The sequence below is a fragment of the Hippocampus comes genome, unplaced genomic scaffold (assembly GCF_001891065.2).
Source record: "Hippocampus comes isolate QL1 unplaced genomic scaffold, H_comes_QL1_v1.1 scaffold7, whole genome shotgun sequence".
Lineage (NCBI taxonomy): Eukaryota > Metazoa > Chordata > Actinopteri > Syngnathiformes > Syngnathidae > Hippocampus > Hippocampus comes.
This window is the reverse complement of record NW_017842060.1, coordinates 2,917,366-2,934,614: the sequence shown is the minus strand read 5'-3', so window position 1 is coordinate 2,934,614 and position 17,249 is coordinate 2,917,366. Positions and strand designations below refer to the sequence as shown.

The 17,249-nt window shown below is 44.2% G+C and overlaps 1 protein-coding gene across 1 annotated transcript in view; it reads right to left on the bottom strand.

The window, feature by feature from the left end:
- Nucleotides 1-6,019, bottom strand: part of nr3c2 (nuclear receptor subfamily 3, group C, member 2) — a 59,457-nt gene extending 53,438 nt beyond the window's left edge. The window contains exons 1-2 of the mRNA XM_019862414.1: nt 5,693-6,019; nt 1,775-3,442 (exon numbers count right to left, since the gene is read on the bottom strand). Of these exons, the coding sequence (XP_019717973.1) occupies nt 1,775-3,423 (1,649 nt within the window). The 5' untranslated portion in view covers nt 3,424-3,442; nt 5,693-6,019. The remainder of the gene's footprint in view (nt 1-1,774; nt 3,443-5,692) is intronic.
- Nucleotides 6,020-17,249: the final 11,230 nt, after the last annotated feature.

The following is a 17,249-nucleotide window of genomic DNA, read 5'->3' as shown; positions in this document are numbered from 1 at the left end:
CCCCCCCCACACCTAACAAAAATTAACAAACCCACTCTAAAATTAATTTGAGCTGATTTAAATGCCAAAAACTCCATTCAAAACAAAATCCAAACCAAGTATAATGAAAAAACCTATTGCAACCCTGGCCGAAGGCCATTTTTCTGTTCGCAACTAAGTGAGTTTTGGGTGGCCATGAGTTCTGAACAGCTCAAATCCAGCACCATGTCGGAAGAACTTTTGTTTGCCGCGGCTGTTGGTCTAGAGGTGGTTGTTGCAGTGGTTTCCTTTAGCCCGTTCTCCTCGTTTCACAATCCAATCCAGCCCCCGAGCGCTCGTAATTGTTTATTTCGTCAGTCTGGCAACAAAAGCGCGTCATGAATCATTCATAATTCATGACGCTGCCAACGCTCTGGCCCATTAAATCACATATTTTTCACCCAGTGAACGCCTTTCGCGCCGACAAAGCCTGTGCTCAAGACGTCAAATGTCTTACAGTCGACCACACAGTACATACAGTATAGCGCGCGGCGCGATGCTTTGATCTCGTGGGGAGGAATGATCCCGACGACTCCCATTTTTAGCCCGCTTTTCTCCAAGCGACTCGCTTCCAAGTGCCTCATGCTATAGCACATGACTGCAAGCGAGTGCCCTGCCTTGTTAAGAGACAACCTGTTGGAAATTCAGTCCGATAATTATCCGCACGAGGCGTCGGCAGTGAACTTATTTGGATCGTAAAATTATTTTTTTTGAAATAATAGAAGTGCGGCGTATGAATGCTCTCAACTAATGGCTGTTACGAGAATCCACTCATGCTTTGATGTGAATAAAGACAAAATATGATGAAAAAAAATGGAAGAATGAAGTCGCAATGTGATGGAAAATAAGTTGTAACGCTACAAAGGGGGAAAAAAAGAGTCATCATGTTATAAGAATAAAGTTAGAGTTTCAGAAACGGGTTGACTTAAGTCGAAATACTATGCGGAAAAAGTTGCTGTGTTCTGTGAATCAAATCTTTCAAGAAGAATCACATTGTCATTTTATAGAGTTGGGAATTTGAAAGACAACAAAAGTTGTGAACACACGGGTTCAAAGTTTTAATTATAAGAAGGAAATTGTAATATGAGAATAAAGATTTGATTTTAAATGAAGCTGAAATAGGAGAAAAAAAAGTCAGAATGTTACAGAAACAAAAATTTTACAAGCTAACCTATTTAGAACTTACGACGGTAAGGTGGAAATATTTTGTAACTTGAGTCCTAATATTAAAAAAAAAAGATATTATGATACAAAGTTGAAATCCTATTTGATAAAATTTGAATGTTATTGGAACAGAAGCTTGGATTTGACATGAATCGAGTCAAACTAATCAGACAAGAAATGAATTATGTCGTCGGGGGGACGTTTCAGCGTTGAGAAAATAAACGTTGCAATAGGTGGGAAATGTCGTCACGTGACAAGTATAACATTCCTAATTTTGTGTGAATCAATTTCAAATATGATGAAAAAAGTTTGAATGTTACGACAATCAAGTTGTCAGTTCATCGTTTACCCGAATAATGTTGCAAGAAGGTTTCAAACATGAGAACGTCATTTTACGGAGGCGGTTACATCATGAAAAGTTGGACTGTTATGAGAATGAAGTCGGAATTTCAGATGGATAATGCCATAATATATCCACCCCCCCAAATAATTTTACAAGATAATATAGAGAATGAGACCACCGTCCCCAAGTTGCTCCCCATGTAAGCTACAATCCAAAAAATCGCTGTCAAAGCCGAAATCCATCGCTTACCTGACCATGCCGTCACTGATGCAGTTCTGACCCGGGTATCCGTCGCCCCGGGCCGACAGCGAGCCCTGCGGCATGCCCGGACGCGACTTCCACGACTCCATCAAGGCCGCCACCGGCGATATTAGATTCAACAAGGGGTTGGACTGGTCCCGGACGTCGTGCCGCGCAAAGGACATTGTTCCCTGCGTGCCAATCTGGTAATGGAATGAGTGTCCGCTGGAATTAACTCCGACAATGGCCGAGGCGGGCACGCCGTTGCTCTCCTGGTAGTAGTCGCCGTCACTGGACTCTTGCTTCACCCCTTTGGACAGGACGTCATTGGCGAACACGTCGGCGTCGTAATTCCCGTTGAGGGACACCGGCGGTCCCAAGATTCCGGAGAGGCTGTATTCATCGACGTTATTCCTCAGGGACAAGTAGGTGGTCTCGGACGCGGGGAAGAGGCCGAGCGGCGGAGACTCTTCGCCGTAGGACTGCGCGTTCATGCACCCGTCGCTTTTGTCGGGTTCGTTCTTGATTTGCGTGATAAACGGCACACTGGAGGTGTTGCATTTGGAGCCGCCCAAGCACATGCTCCGAAAATCAGTCCCGGGCTCGTTCTTGATGTACTTCACCATGCCCATCTGGTCCAAACCCACATTGAACACCTCGCCATCCACCATCTCCACCTTGGGGAACTCAAAGGGCTTGAAGTCCAGCTCGTCGGTCAGAGCCGTGGCCTCGGGGCTACGGGTGTCACCCCGCGCCAAACCCAGTTCGCCGGTCGGACTGGGCGCCGGGAAGCCTCCCGAGGAAGGGTTCTGCGGGCTTCCGATGGCCATGGCCGGACTGCAGGCGGGGGGCCGGACGGCGGCGGGGCTGGAAGCGGAGGACCTGACGCTGCAGGTCTGCGGGGACCTCACGCTCATCATGCTCCGAGGGCTGGACATGGGGGACCTCAGCAGGGGCGGCGAGCCCACCGTGCTCGACTCCACAGGGCTGCACGCCGACGGATTCCTGCGCCTGGCTCCGGACAGGGCCGGATGGCTTACAGGCGAGCACGCCGGGCCGAAACCCGCCGGGGGGCTGGTGGTGGTCGACGACACCATGTTGTTACCGCCCCCCGGGCTGGAAGTTTGGGGGCTGCCGGACAGCGACGAGGCTAGCATGGAAGCGGAGCTCGCCGGGGCGCCGACGGTGCCGTCTCCTCCGCTTGGCGGCGGGAACGCAAACCCTTTCAGCTTGGGGCTCTTGGCCGAGCCACGCTGGCTGTCCCCGAGAGGGCGCCCGCATACCGGGTACTGCATTTTCCCAGGGCTGGACGAGCCCCCGTGCTGGCCGAAGGCAAAGTCCGCCTCCCTGGCAGCGTTCATGTAAAGGCCCATGGACTCGGCCACGGTTTTGGAAAGCTCCTTGGAGTCCATTTCCGGTTTGGCACCATGCAGGGAGCAGTTGCTGATGTGTGGCGGGCCGAAGTGCTGGTTCGGCCCGGGACGAAGCGCCGGCTGCTCCGGCTTCTTGGCGCCGCCCGCTTTGGGGTCGGCGACATTGGCCATGTCCAGGCCGGAGTCCTCAACGGCACAGCCGAACTCCATGGTACTGGGGATCTGAGACCACCTGTTCTCTGTATCGCTCCCCTCAAAGAGACTTTGGTATCTTTTGGTCTCCATCGCTGGCTCATGGAGTCACCTTGCAAAAAAAAAAAAAATGTAAGACCACTTCCAACCATGAGGTTTTGATATAAATATGCCAACGAGCAATTCGATTAAATGATGACGACTGTGCTGTCCAATGAATTGCCTCCGCTCGTACATTTTGCCCCTCATACTTTCCAAGTTTTAATATGACAAGGCTGAAGTCATAATTTTGCAAAAAAAAAAATGAAGATGATGATTTTCCTTTTACAAAGTTTTAATCAAGAAACAGACCTACAACAAAAAATAAAGTCAGAATGTCACTTTAGGGGAAGTCAAACCAAAAAAATGTGTAAGCACAGCATTCTGATTAATGTTGCTTTCGTGCAATTTGAATCAATCCGAAAATTGCACACCTGTTTTTATCCATCTCACACGGGCGGCCATTTTGCCACTTGCTGTCGACTGAAAATGACATCACGTTGCCTCAGGGCTCAGCTTGCGACTGTCACGGGTGAGCCATGACGGTTGTTACCTGACCCCTTTGGCACTGCAATGTCAATTTCAGTTGACAGCGAGAGGCAAAATGTCCACCTCCCCCGGTGGATTTTTCTGATTGATTTATATCCCACAAATGCAATATCAATCAGAACACTGTGTTGAGAGTATAGTAGGAGCACATCGGACATATTATTTTCAAGAAAATATTTGATTACACTTGCCCTTGTAACATTACGAGACTTAAAAAAGTTGTGACATCACGTAAAAAAACGTAATTATATTATGCGATAAAATTTTAAAAGTACACGATAAGGATTTTATCATATGAGAATAAAATGTAACATTTTGAAAGAGTTTTCATGAGATTAAATTCATAATTCTGTGTGAAGTACTTTGAGGAAAAAAAATGTAAGGTTCTGAGAAAAGTGAAGATATTTTAAGATCATACATTTCTGACAGGTTGAGATATTTTGAGAAAAAAAAAAGGGAATTATTTTCGCTCATTGAAACTTGACTAACAGCACCTCTGGTGGTCATAGCCCAGTACAGCACCCTCTATTACATCAATACACGATGAATCAATTCCAAAGAGCAATGAATAATTTGGTGATCAAATGTCATCATGGTTGTAATGGAGTGCCTCCAATTATGCTTGACTTTTCATTTTTTTCATTATCTGAACTGCTTTATCCTCACGAAGGGGCGCGGGGCGTGCTGGAGCCTATCCCAGTCGTCTTCGGGGTGTCGGCGTGGTATACCCCCTGAACTGGTTGTTGCCAACCAATTGCAGGGCACACATAGACAAGCTACTATTCACACTTACACCAATGGACAATTTAGCGAGAGTGATCAATTAAGTTACCCAATGCGCATGTGTTTGCAATGTGGGAGGAAACCGGTGTACCCAGAGAAAACCCACCCAGGCACGGTAAGAACGTGCAAACACAGAAAAAGCTCGGAACCCGGAATCGAACCCTTGACCTCTCTACCGTGAGGCCACTATGCTAACCCGTCAGTCCTATGTCACCATCCTTTACTTAAAACTTTTTTTTTTTTTTTTAAATGCAGATCAACACAAATGTTTGTGTCATTTTTGCATTTTAGAGGATAATACACATCTTGACAGGTGGTAGGTGCCTCGTAAGAGTTAACGCGCCGACGTGACGTCTCCTGAGCTTCGTTGAAAGTCAGTTCCCCTGCTTCGCTCCTATTGGACGAACGGACCCAGAGCTCACGCGCCGATTGGCTCCCGGCGCCTGTCAATCGAAAAGTTGCAAGCCTCGGCGGCCACAACAGTGCTGCGACACAAAGTTGGAACGCTTTGTTTTGGTTCGGAAAAGACGACATACACACGTTTTACGTGTAGGAACAGCCTGAAATAACCATCAAAACTGTTGATTTTTATATTGTTACGGATGTGGTTTAAAGCCGTCGCGGCACGTGCATGAGGAGTACACACCCCCTTTTAAAATCATTTCAAAAGAACCTACGCCACGAGCTGCGTGTTTTTTTTCATAAATACTGTAAATGCCATTTCTATTACATCGTGTTTGTCATTATGAAGTGAGTCATTTAGGTCGTAAAAGGTGGCAAACAGGCGCGGGTGCAAACTCGTTCATGAAAATAAGACATTTTTTAAAATGATAAGAACGGATCCAACTTGCAGCAGACTGGTGTTTTTACGATTAATATAAAATGACTAGCGTCAGTCAAAAAAAGTTAGTTAACACCTTTGAAGCGGCTCCACGCATGCACTAAGCCTAAAATAGAGTCCATTCTTATTTTATTGAGTCTTTTGTCTTACCTTAAAGACTACATTCGGTGGGTGGTTGTCAGGTGTTTGCATCCAGAGGAGCGCCAAGAAAAGCAAATAGAAAGGAAAAAGTCGTGGTTATCGTCATAAATAGGAGTCGCGAAAGAGAGTGTGGCGCATAGTTGCGCCAGTTTTTTTTTTCTACAGCAGCTCGGCTCGGTAATAATAATAATAATATTAACAACGATCCTCAGCGAGCTTTGCAGCAAAAGCGCAAGCGGGGTCCGACGGTGTTCCGCTCGGCGTACTGCTTTGCTCGCTGGCTCGAGTGGAAGTGGAAGAAGGAGAAGGAGAAGAGGTGCGGGGCGGGCGAGCGAACGAGGGAGTGAGAGAGAGAGAGAGAGAGAGAGAGAGAGAGAGAGAGAGAGAGAGAGAGAGAGCGGGGGGGGGGGGGGGGAGGGAGGTTGGGGGCGGACGGGACACTCGTTTCACTTGGGGTCCCGCGCCTTTGCTGTACGCTCCCGTCTCGATGTCGTAATGAAAGGAAAAGGTGTGATCAACATTAAACTTGCGTGAGAGCGTGCACGTGAGAGCGTGTGCACGCGCGGACGTGTCGTGTACAGTATAGGTGCCTCGCTAGTCAGTTATAATTTAGGGCATCATCGGCGTTAAAGTCACTTGGGCTTTTTTTTTCTTTTGTGTTCGTTGCCCTTCTTTGACTGTACAGTATGTGGAAAAACTCCTTCGGAGAATCACCTGTAACACGAGCCTCCACCAGGTGGCGCGCTATTTCAATGGACCTGTCATTTGCAATAACCCCCCAACCCGAATTAGTGCGAATTAATCCACCATGAACCCGTTACAAATATAAGGCGTTGTTCAAACGCCTTGATCAAACTCTTTCTCCTTGGCATCACTGATACCCTTCTGTGGTATCATATTTAGAAAAAAAAAGCCAAAGAAAAAAAGCATTCAACATGAAATAACTAGGCTTCATCCATGACGAGTGATTCCTCTGACAGGCAGACACTTTTTGTCGGCCTGCTCATCTGCTAAAGGGCCTCACGGGTGAGGGGGGTAGTGGGCACAGGTGAACTGGAGCGAGCTAACTTTCAGACGAACCCCCCCCCCCACACACACACACACACACACCTCACCCTTGTCGAGCTGTCTGCAGAAGGCAGTCATGAATTTGCAATATCACGAGGGCTGAGGAGCGGAAGGGAGGATTTGGAATGTACATTACAGTACAGTTGCAGTAAATGGAACAGCGTCACCAACTACCATAATCATTTTTCATCTTTCTCTTATGATTAATTCAACAGAATGGAGAAGTCCATCCATCCATTTTCTCTACCGTGTACCCTCATTAGGTACACGGTATATCCTGTTCCAGCTGACTTTGAGTGAGAGATGAGGTACATGCACCCTTGACTTCTGGCCAGGGAATATACGGTTTTGAAAAGCAAGCGTTCACATTCATATCCATACCCACACACTCCATAAAACAAAGTTGGGTTGAAAATAATCCAAATTGGGTCAGAAAGGAAGTGGCCCAACTTTTCCCATCCGAAAAAAGGGTCAAATGAATAACACCCCCTGCCCCCCCCCCAAAAAAAAGAGTTATTTTACAGGTTATTCATTTGACACAACTTTTTGGGGAAAGCAATTAACCCAACAAATCGGGTCAGTCCATTTTTGACCCAAAGTTTTTTCAAGTTTGGCCGACAGCAAGTAGTTAATACCTGGCTTAAACTTGAATTTTGTGGAGCATTTCTTACCTTGTCAACACTCTTGTTATCATTACCAGTCCTCATTGTTGCTCAATTTAATTTTCGCTGTTTATGTTGTTAGGTCGGAGTCAGCTGACAATTTGTTTCGAGCTAGGAAAGATTCCAGGTGGTCAGAGGCAGCACCGCTGTCGTCGTTTCAATTGGGATGGGAGAAGCGAACTATCGTGTCCTCCTGGTAAATATTAAAGCTAAGACGCTACTAACAAGTTAACTGTAATGTGATCACATGGTATGCTGTCCACTGTAGTAACCACTGTCCCTGAAAGGGTTAAATACATATTTTTTCACATAATGACTGCGGAGGCCGGCTTCTAGATGTGGTTGGGGCTCTGCCCCGAACTACCAACAAACACTGTTTTTATTTAACTATGATATTAGGGAAAAAAATAATCTGCCGTAAACAGGTGTAAACAAATATCAAAAGTCAAAAGTTGTGCGTTGACACAGATTCCTGTCACCTTAAGCTGCCCCACTACGAGGTTGTCACGGCCGATCTAACTGCTGAATGAAATGCGTCGGCGTACCTCCGCCGTACTATGCGCGCGCCACCCGGGGTTTGTTCACGCACCTCGCCACACAGGCTACGGACTGGTTAATGGAATAACATGTTTACCCCGCCGGAGACATACATACATATTCAGTGGGAACACGGGATTTATAGGGTGCCGCCAGACTCTGGATCAGACCATTAGCATGCCGGGAATTATCACTAAATAATACGTTTGGCATAACTGTGTCAAGTCGATTAGGAATTGATGTTCCGGCTTGTAAACATGCTTTCTGTCGTACAGATTTGATTTCAGGGTTCGATTCCGGCTCGGGCCTTCCTGTGTGGAGTTTGCATGTTCTTCTCATGCCTGCGTGGGTTTTCTCCGGGTGTGCCGCTTTCCTCCCACATTCTCAAAACATGCATGGCAGGTTAATGGAACACTCTAAATTGTCCCTAGTGTGACTGTGAGTGTGAATGGGTGTGTTTGTCTATGTTTGCCCTGTGATTGGCTGGCGACCAGTTCAGGGTGTACCCCGCCTATACAGTACTGGCCAAAAACAGTTGGGATCGCATCCAGCATGCCCGCGACCCTTGTGAGGATACGTGGATTTGAAAATGGATAGATGGATGGACATCCGAGAAACCTATAATTTGTAATTTGCTGTTTTCGATGGTGGTTTTTGGTGGGGGGGTCACCTCCCCCCCACACCCAAAAAAAGGGCGATCTAGTAAGCAATTTCATTTCATGACCAAGTTAACATTTGTCACATTAATTATGCCACACTTGGCTGCACTTTGTCTCCGTGGTCTCCCTTCATCTATTCGTAATCCTAACCTCACGTTACTTCTGCAGCTGGATGGACTGCGAGCGCTTTCCAGGACAGCGTTGGGTGTATAAATAGACCGTCAGACCCACAAGACACTTTCTACAGACGTAAAGCCTCGTTACGCATGAAACAGTTCATTATTTCTCATCCGGTTCCCCTGAGTCCAAACAGATAACAAACAACGTCCCGCTAATTATCAAGCAATGTTTCTTTTTTTTCAACCCCCCACCCCCCCCCCTTCCTCGTGTGCGCCACCTTGTGTCTGATAATAAGCTGACAAATGGGTATTTTGTGCACTTCTTAGTTTCGTCGGCTGCTGAACGGGGGGGGACTGAAATGTGACGCCTGTGTCATGATTAATTTTGCAAGTGAACAGGCTCTGCGATGTCAGTGGTAATTAGGCATCACCTATTGCATAACACACCATGTGTCAGTGTGTGTGTGTGTGTGTGTGTGTGTGTGTGTGTGTGTGTGTGTGTGCGTGCGTGCGAGAGAGAGAGAGAGAGAGAGACAGGCAGCATCTGTATGAAGAGACAAAGAAGTAATTTTATGGTTCACAAATACCTAGACATGGACATTCCGCTCACGAGACGTTTGATTAAGATCGGATCTCGCGAAGTCGGATGACGGGAGTTTTTTTTTTGGTTTTGTTTTATGAAAAATCGTCAAACTTCATTGAGAAGCTCTGTCAACACACGTTGACGACAAAGCACATTTTTTTGCAAGTTAGCGTCACCCATCATGTGGTTCAAAATCGGTCGGACAAAATGTCCAGGTCAGGCTCGCCTTCGATGGACTCCTGGAAATACTGTTGTCGACATGATTAAAAAATGGCAACTTCAAAACAAAATGGCAGGCTTCCTGTGTCTTTTTGCGCTTGGGTTCCTGAGACTTTTTTGTGAGCCTGTTATTGACAGACATGCCAACCAAATCTCATGTTGCTAAGTGAAAGTGGCTTTGGGGGCTGAATTTTTAAATAATTCGTGGCACTATATTTGTATGACCCCTTGAAAATGACACACAATTTGGCCAATTCAAAACAAAATTGCACACTTCCTGTGTCTTTTCGGGCTTTGGGTTTGTGAGACTTTTTCGTGGGTCTATTCATGACAGACATGTCCAACAAATTTCATGTTGCCAATTTAAACTAACGTTTCAAAGAATATATTAGCTGTAGGGCAGGCAGAATTGTGCCCTTTGAATTCTGCATGGCAACAACTGACCAGGAAAAAAAAAATCTATCTATCTATCTATCCTGCTGCACCTGCTAGCCAGCTACCTCAAATGTTATTTATATTCTTAGGTTTTATTCTAAATTGTGTCGACTATGTTGTTATTAAGTGCGTTGATAATGGATGTGAAAATTGAAAGTCGCTTAAAAGGAAAAGTTGTGAACTTCAAAATGCAAAAAGGTGGCAAGAAATGTAATGGGTTAACTTTTGTTTTAGACCGCTTTTTGGAAAATAAAAATAGGACTGACAGCGTTCTTCTACTTTTTGGGGGACCAATTATGGGGGGAGTTACAATTGTACCCTCTGAATTCTGCCTAGCAACAAGTGACCAGGAAAAAAAAATCACTGAGCTGGATGCTAATTAATCTCTTCCCCTCGTCTGGTATCTTGCTATTGGCACAGAAATCGAATATTAGAACAAAGGCCGATCAAACCATTACGCATTCGGTGTGATGGCACATCAAGACCTCGTCTACTGCGTTCCATGAGTGTCAGCTCGATGCAATTTCTCCCATTTCTTGCCAGCAAGAGTCCCCCAGTCCAGCTATCTGGGTAGTTTTTTAGTCCCGTATATCGTGGGGTTTTTTTTGGGGGGGGGGCTGGGGAACAAATTGGCGAGTGGTTATCCAAATGCCCTCAAAGGCAAAGTCTCATTGTCTCGCCGTTACATAAAAGCTTTATTTCGCCGGCTTAGACGCATCTAATTTTCAGCAGTGACCCGCAGCGCACCTGGCAAGCTGCGACACATGCCACACACACACACACACACACACACACACACACACACACACACCCACACACACACACAAAGAAAAAAACTTTCAAACTTTAAACCCGCCGATTTAACCACAAGAGCATTTATTAATCCGTCTAAAACAAACAATGGCCCCCATATCAGTCAAATTAACGCAGATTGGGATTTGACGCTCGCCGCAGCCAGATGGCCTAGCTCGCTCGCTCCCTCGCTCGCTCGCCCATGGTGGCAGCTGAGGATGAGAGCACTTCCAGAGCGGATTTCAGAGAATCTAGGCCAGCGAGAGCGGCCCGCCAGTGCAGTCATGTTGCAGCGCGTGCTTCCTGTTTCAGGAGGACGCCGCAACTTGTGTTGTGTGTGTCCCGTATGCATGAGTGGTGCAAACAAGCTTTTTGGGGTGAGATGAATCCCAGCTTCCATATTTTTTAGTTTTTTGTCTATAATCACACTTGGTGCGACTAAATGTGAAGAGTTGAGTGAGAACGCGAACAAAATGTGAGCATGTGCAATGTATTTATTTATTGCATCCGCAACTGGATTTTCCAACCGCAGAGCATCTGTTCCTTCACACAAGTGAGACTGTGAGCACAAAAACACCAAAATAAACAAAATAAATTATTAACGAGAATAGCACTCAACTTCCCCCCCCCCCCCACAAAAAAATGGATTTTGGAATTTATCGTATTCGCGCTGTTTCTGTAATCAGCAACGTTACAGAATGAAGCAGCAGATGGCAGATCACAAGATTCAACACACACACACACACACACACACACACACACACACTTCTTGGACTGTTACAAGAAATGAAAAATGTGTTATCAAACCTCTTCCGCAATCAGCAGTGTGCATTGTGACGAGAATGAGGCAGCAGGTGGCGAGGCTTGACCTTCATTGGCCACACCACGATAGCTGATTACATAAATTCACATGAAATCAAATTAAAAACTAAAATGGCAACCGAGCTGAGAGTCAATTTTGACCAGGGTTTGACTGTTTAAAACTTTTTTTTTTTTTAAACATGAAATCGAAAAGAATCGCGAGAGGGGTTGTAAAAGTTCGCAGGAATGAGTAGCCACCCTTGGTTGTCATTGCAACAAAAATTATACACTGTATTTGCATGGGACAGAACCTCCCCCAAAACCAAGCCAGTTCAACCAGACGAGTTGATATTAATTTTCGTATGATTTTTTTATGTACATTTTGTCTGAATAATATCAGCTAGTTTTCATTAAAACACAAACTTTGTTTTTAAATAGTGGAGAAAAAAAATAATCTGCTAAAAATGTCAAATCAGCATCTGGGCGCCTAGCGACTCTTTAAAAACTCGAAGCGCCAACATAAATCGCAGAGTGTAAAGTCAGTGAAACGTAAGCGCAACTCCAGCGCAGGTGAGAGGCAAACTTGCTCACTTTGCAAACATTCCCATGCAAGTTTTTTTTTCTTTTTTCACTTTTTGACTCATTATTCAGATGCCGAGGATCCATCTGGAAAGAGACGAGGTTTGACTGCCTTCCTGGCATCGCCATCGAGGGAAAAGTGTGCGAAATTGCGAGGATTCGCGTGCAAAAAGGTGTCAATTTGTCTGGTTTTGATGACCATTTTCTTTGCCGCCGCTGCCGTTTTTTTTTTTTTTTTTTTTTAACACCAACGAGGAAGGGTTAAAGAAAACTTTTAGCAGGTCAGGAACACTTTGGGGAGTTGTTTCATCGGAATGGTAAAAGCAGGGGAGGAAGACAGTCGGGATTTCAGATGGGACTGAAAATATGGACTCTTTTTAGCTGTCTAGAGAGAAACCAAGAGAATATTTCCATAAAATTCATTCTAAAGCTTTGACTCCTCCAAATGTTACTCATGTTTTGTCATGAACACAACAATTAGTCGGACCTGAACTTTTAGCATCTGATATGTAACAGTAGAGCCTGACTGATTTTTTTTTTTTAGACTGATATTTGGCAGAAGAAAATTCTGATCACCGATTAGATGGCCTATTAATTTAAATATATATATATATATATACAAAGGTTACTTGTTTTTGTTCCCTTAATGCTGAATGGAAATGTATCCATTGTAAGACGAATAAAGGTTTCCTTTTTCTTATTCTTACAACAATCAAGACATGAATTACAGCCAGAACATTGGACTGTTTTGTAGTACTTTGTCTATTGGTGTTTGCCTAATTTAACAACAGGGAAAATAGGCTGATTTTTTTTTTTTGGTCAATTTTTTTCGGGGCGTTGTTGAACATCTATATCTTATGTTGTAAAGTGTAAAAGTGTTTTTTTTTTTTGGTGTTTTTGTTTTCTTTTTTTAAGGCTCATTCTAAAAGACTGAATATCGTCCTGACAATGAGCAGCTTGATTGATCTATATCATGGGGTTCCCATTTTGGCCTTAAAAATTGATGTCAAACTGCCCTTGAGCTTGCAAGGTGAGCATCACAGCTTGTGGGTCTTGTCTCGTGATGTTCTGATCTGTTATTTAGGGCTTTAGGAGCTTTCGGTGCTGAGCTTTAGCAGTTGAAAATATGGCGGACTATCCAGTTCAAGAAAAAAAAACTGCCATCCCTCATGAGCCAACAAGTGGACGTAAAACAGCTGAGCGGATTCAGAATCGATGCAGTTAGTAATAGCGTCTGCCCGACGGGTAAGTGTATCGCCCCATTTTGATTCTTAATTGGGTGTACATTACAAAAAGTAACAGTTCAAATTGATTGTATTTAGTGTTGCAGTAACACTCCATTACAAATAATGGAAGTCATGCTACAATCGTAGCAGCCGTGGCTAAAGTCGGCTTGTTTACAATGCTAATGCTAGCTTAATATCGCTAGCCCTGCTATTTCGTCGAAGATGGGGAAACGTTTAAGTTAATATACTGTTGTACAATTTTATACTTGCATGCCTGTCAACTTGTACGTTTTCCCCGTATTTTATACGTTTTTTATCATTTCAAATCATGTCCGGCGTATTACAACTTTTATGGGGGGGGGGACAACAATTGTGAACGATCTCACAAAGACCATTTTGGCTCAAATCCAGATCGTCTGACCTGCTGGTAGCCAACGATAATGCCGTCGTCGATCGCTACTATTGTCACGGCAAACCAGCAAAAGTAATCCTCAATCGTATATTGTTTTTTCATCGCTGCGTACGGTCGGATTGACGAAGCATGATGTGCGCATGCGCGGTGAGCAGTCGTACGGGTTTTTGTTGCTTTGTAAGGGGAATCGTAATCATTTATAAGGGCAGCTATTAGCCGAGGTTGACAGGTATGTACTGTTTGTCCAGCCGCACCGTTTCTGCGATCTGCAGCTTTGACAAAAGCGGGGCAGTCACACAACAGCAATGATGATCTATTCTCGGAAATCACTGCACTGCAGACCCAAAGAATTGTTGTCAAACGCGACTGAGGTTGCGGCTATTTTTTTCTACGTCTTTTTCGGGCTTTTTTATTTTTTCTCAAAAAGCCTAGAAAATACTTGTGATCGGTCGTCAAGCAAATGCTGATAAAAAAAAAAACGTGTGCGCGCGGCCTCCAACAACACATTCATATAAATTAAAAACTGGCAAAGTTGAAGTGCGCACAGAACGCCAACATTGCGCGTGTGTGTGCGCACGTGCGTGCTTGTGTGTGTGTGTGTGTGTGTGTGTGTGTGTGTGTGTGTGTGAATGGCCCGGAGTGCCAGACAGCACCTTCTGTTTGGATCGATGGCCATCAGCATACAAGCCCCCCCACGCCCCTCCTTTACAACAGTTCTGCTGTAACCCACAAGGCTGGAGGAGGAGGAGGAGGAAGCTGCTTTTGCAAAACAACTTTTTCTTTCTTTCTTTACGCTACTCATTATTTTCACGTTTGGATGCTGGCGGCATGTCGTGGGGGTTTGAGAGTGAAACTAAGTTTAAAAAAAATTCAAATAAAATAACTCCGGGAAGCAAATAGCACAATATGGCCATTGTAGCAGAACAAGCAAAACAGTATTTGTGTCTTAATTAGCCAAATAGAAGTACTACTAAGGATTTGTTTCAATAAAAACACGTATCCAGGCACACAATATATGATGATTATACCACACTAGAGGACAATTCCCTTTTTTTTTTTAATTGAAGAAGGTGCAAGGTTGCATGGTATTTTGTTGTATTTCTGACATTCATTCTTCCATGTAAGACCACTTTAGTGCAATAGAAACAACTCACTTAAGTAGAAAAGGAGCAGTTTTCAAAGCATGAGATGACACAAAAAATCCACTAGCCATCTCGGAAATAAATATTATGCCGACTAAACGTGTATGGCAAGCTTAGTAGAGAAAAATTACTTAATTGTAATACGTAATTATATTATGGTGGTCTCTGGATGGCAAACTTGTTGACAGTAAATCAACAGCGCCTCTGCTGGTAGCAGCCAAGTAGTGCACTTCATCTGACTAAAGTTGCTTCAAACAAGATTGACAATTCATTTTTAACAATCAATTGCTCCCGAATAATTGACAAAATTTCATTGGGTTGTGCACTAGTCATGTTAAGAAAAAAAACTGACTCGAAATTTCATTTTTAAAAAATGAGAAAAAAAAAACTAAAATGTTAAAATGAGTTAATCCTAGCACTATGAAAAAAAAGAAAAGTTACTGTATATTTTGCAGTAGTATGATTTGATATTTAGAAATTGTCTTTTATTTTTTATTTTTTTATTTTTAATTATTTTGCTACCTTAGTGGCACCAGTTTGAAGATATATTTTCTATATAACAGTGTGAGCCAATAGTTAGCCAAAAAGTGAGCAGCGCTTGTTTGTTTTTGAAAATTAATCCACCGTATTTACCGTCTCATACGTAATCTTGAAAGAGAACGTGTACAACTCGTGGCCACCCTGGAGACGTATTGATTTGCAAGGTTTCCTGGCAACCAGCAGACACCGCCGGAGCTGCAACTTGCTGTTTTTTTACACTCCTCATACTGAAAGGAACAATAACAACAAGTAGCGAGCTGGCGTGCAGCTTTGGAAAGGTACTGCTGCTGCTGCTGCACCACATTGTCTGCTACTTTATGCTAAGCTAAACAAAAAGGCTTGGAGCTGAAGATTCACCACACACATGTGATCTTGTCACTGCAGCGAAATATGCATAATGGGGGTCCATTTGGCCTCATTTCATTCCAGTTGGTTTTCCTGTCTGTGTCAGTGGTTCAGTATGGTTCAAACTTTCCTGGCTCGCGGAATGGAAATTCTGGAGCCCGGTTTGGCACCATGAATGATTTGTGGAAAACATTGGGTAGAGGCCCAGATTCACCAGATTTCTAAAATTGTGCCCCGCAGATGATGTGATGTTGTTTTGCTCTCTTTGGAATTTAACTTTCGCTGCATAAAAAATGGAGAGGAAAAAAAAAAGGTACTATAAAGTGCTCGTGATGTTGTTTTGCTCTCTTTGGAATTTAACTTTTGCTGCATAAAAAATGTTTTGCACTTCCCGTAAGCTCGGGAAGTGCTCCTTTTGAGGGCTTGTTTCGCTTTTATTTTGTTCTGGGGTTTTTTTTTTTCAACATTACAACTGTATGAAAGTGATTCCAGCTCACCGGTCTTGCGCATTATGACCTGCTTCGGGGTCTTTCAAGAGCAATGTTGTCGCCTATGATACAGTATTTGAAGTGAAATGACATAATATTGTTGCTTTTCAGTTCTGACTGATCCGGAAGTCCATTCGAACCGTTATCTTCACATGGCACAGACAGTTTTAAGGTTTTACATTTAGACTGGCGCATCCAATCTTCCCCTCGCATCGCCGCAAGACATGTGCCCGTGTAGGAGGACGTTTACGCGAAAGCGAAAGGCATCTGTCCTCCGATGACACCACTTCAAGTGATGACGACAGAAGCCGTAAATCGCTCCCGACGGCCAGCGCTTTTTTAATTTGTTCTGCGACCGAGGCTGCTTTTGATCAGCTCTATTTCATTCCTGATGCTGTTGAAAATGACAGCAAAGCTGCTGCAGGGTCGTTGCAGTCGAAGCTGTTCCATGCCAGTTCTGCAGGTGGCAGTAAATCGCATTGCATGCCTGTGAATACTCTCATCCATCCAGGTCATTTCATTGTCAGCGCGTTGAATCTGTCGCAGTCGGACTGTTTTGAGTTCCACCCCGAGACCGCCAGAACAGAACAGTCCATTTGCAATTGACACATCGACCTGAGAGCAAAAAAAACAGACAAGCTTCATTTGGATGGACAAAGATTAACCTACAAACCGTAATGTGTGCAAACCAAAAAGGCCACAAGTCAATATTTTTATGTTCGTGTATGGCTGCATCAAGATTTTCATTGCTCACCGAACACGACAGAAAAACAAAGCTTTTCTCTGAGGACATAATGACAAAGGAGTCCACTTTGCTTTGAAAGAAAAAAAAAAAGCAACATGAAGCAATAATCGGGAACTTATATCGTCGATTAAAGCCGTGTGCCATTTCCAAACCTCTCCCCAAAATTCATAGCCAAGTTTAGCAAAGCGCCGCCGCCCGCCGCCGCTCTTGCTGC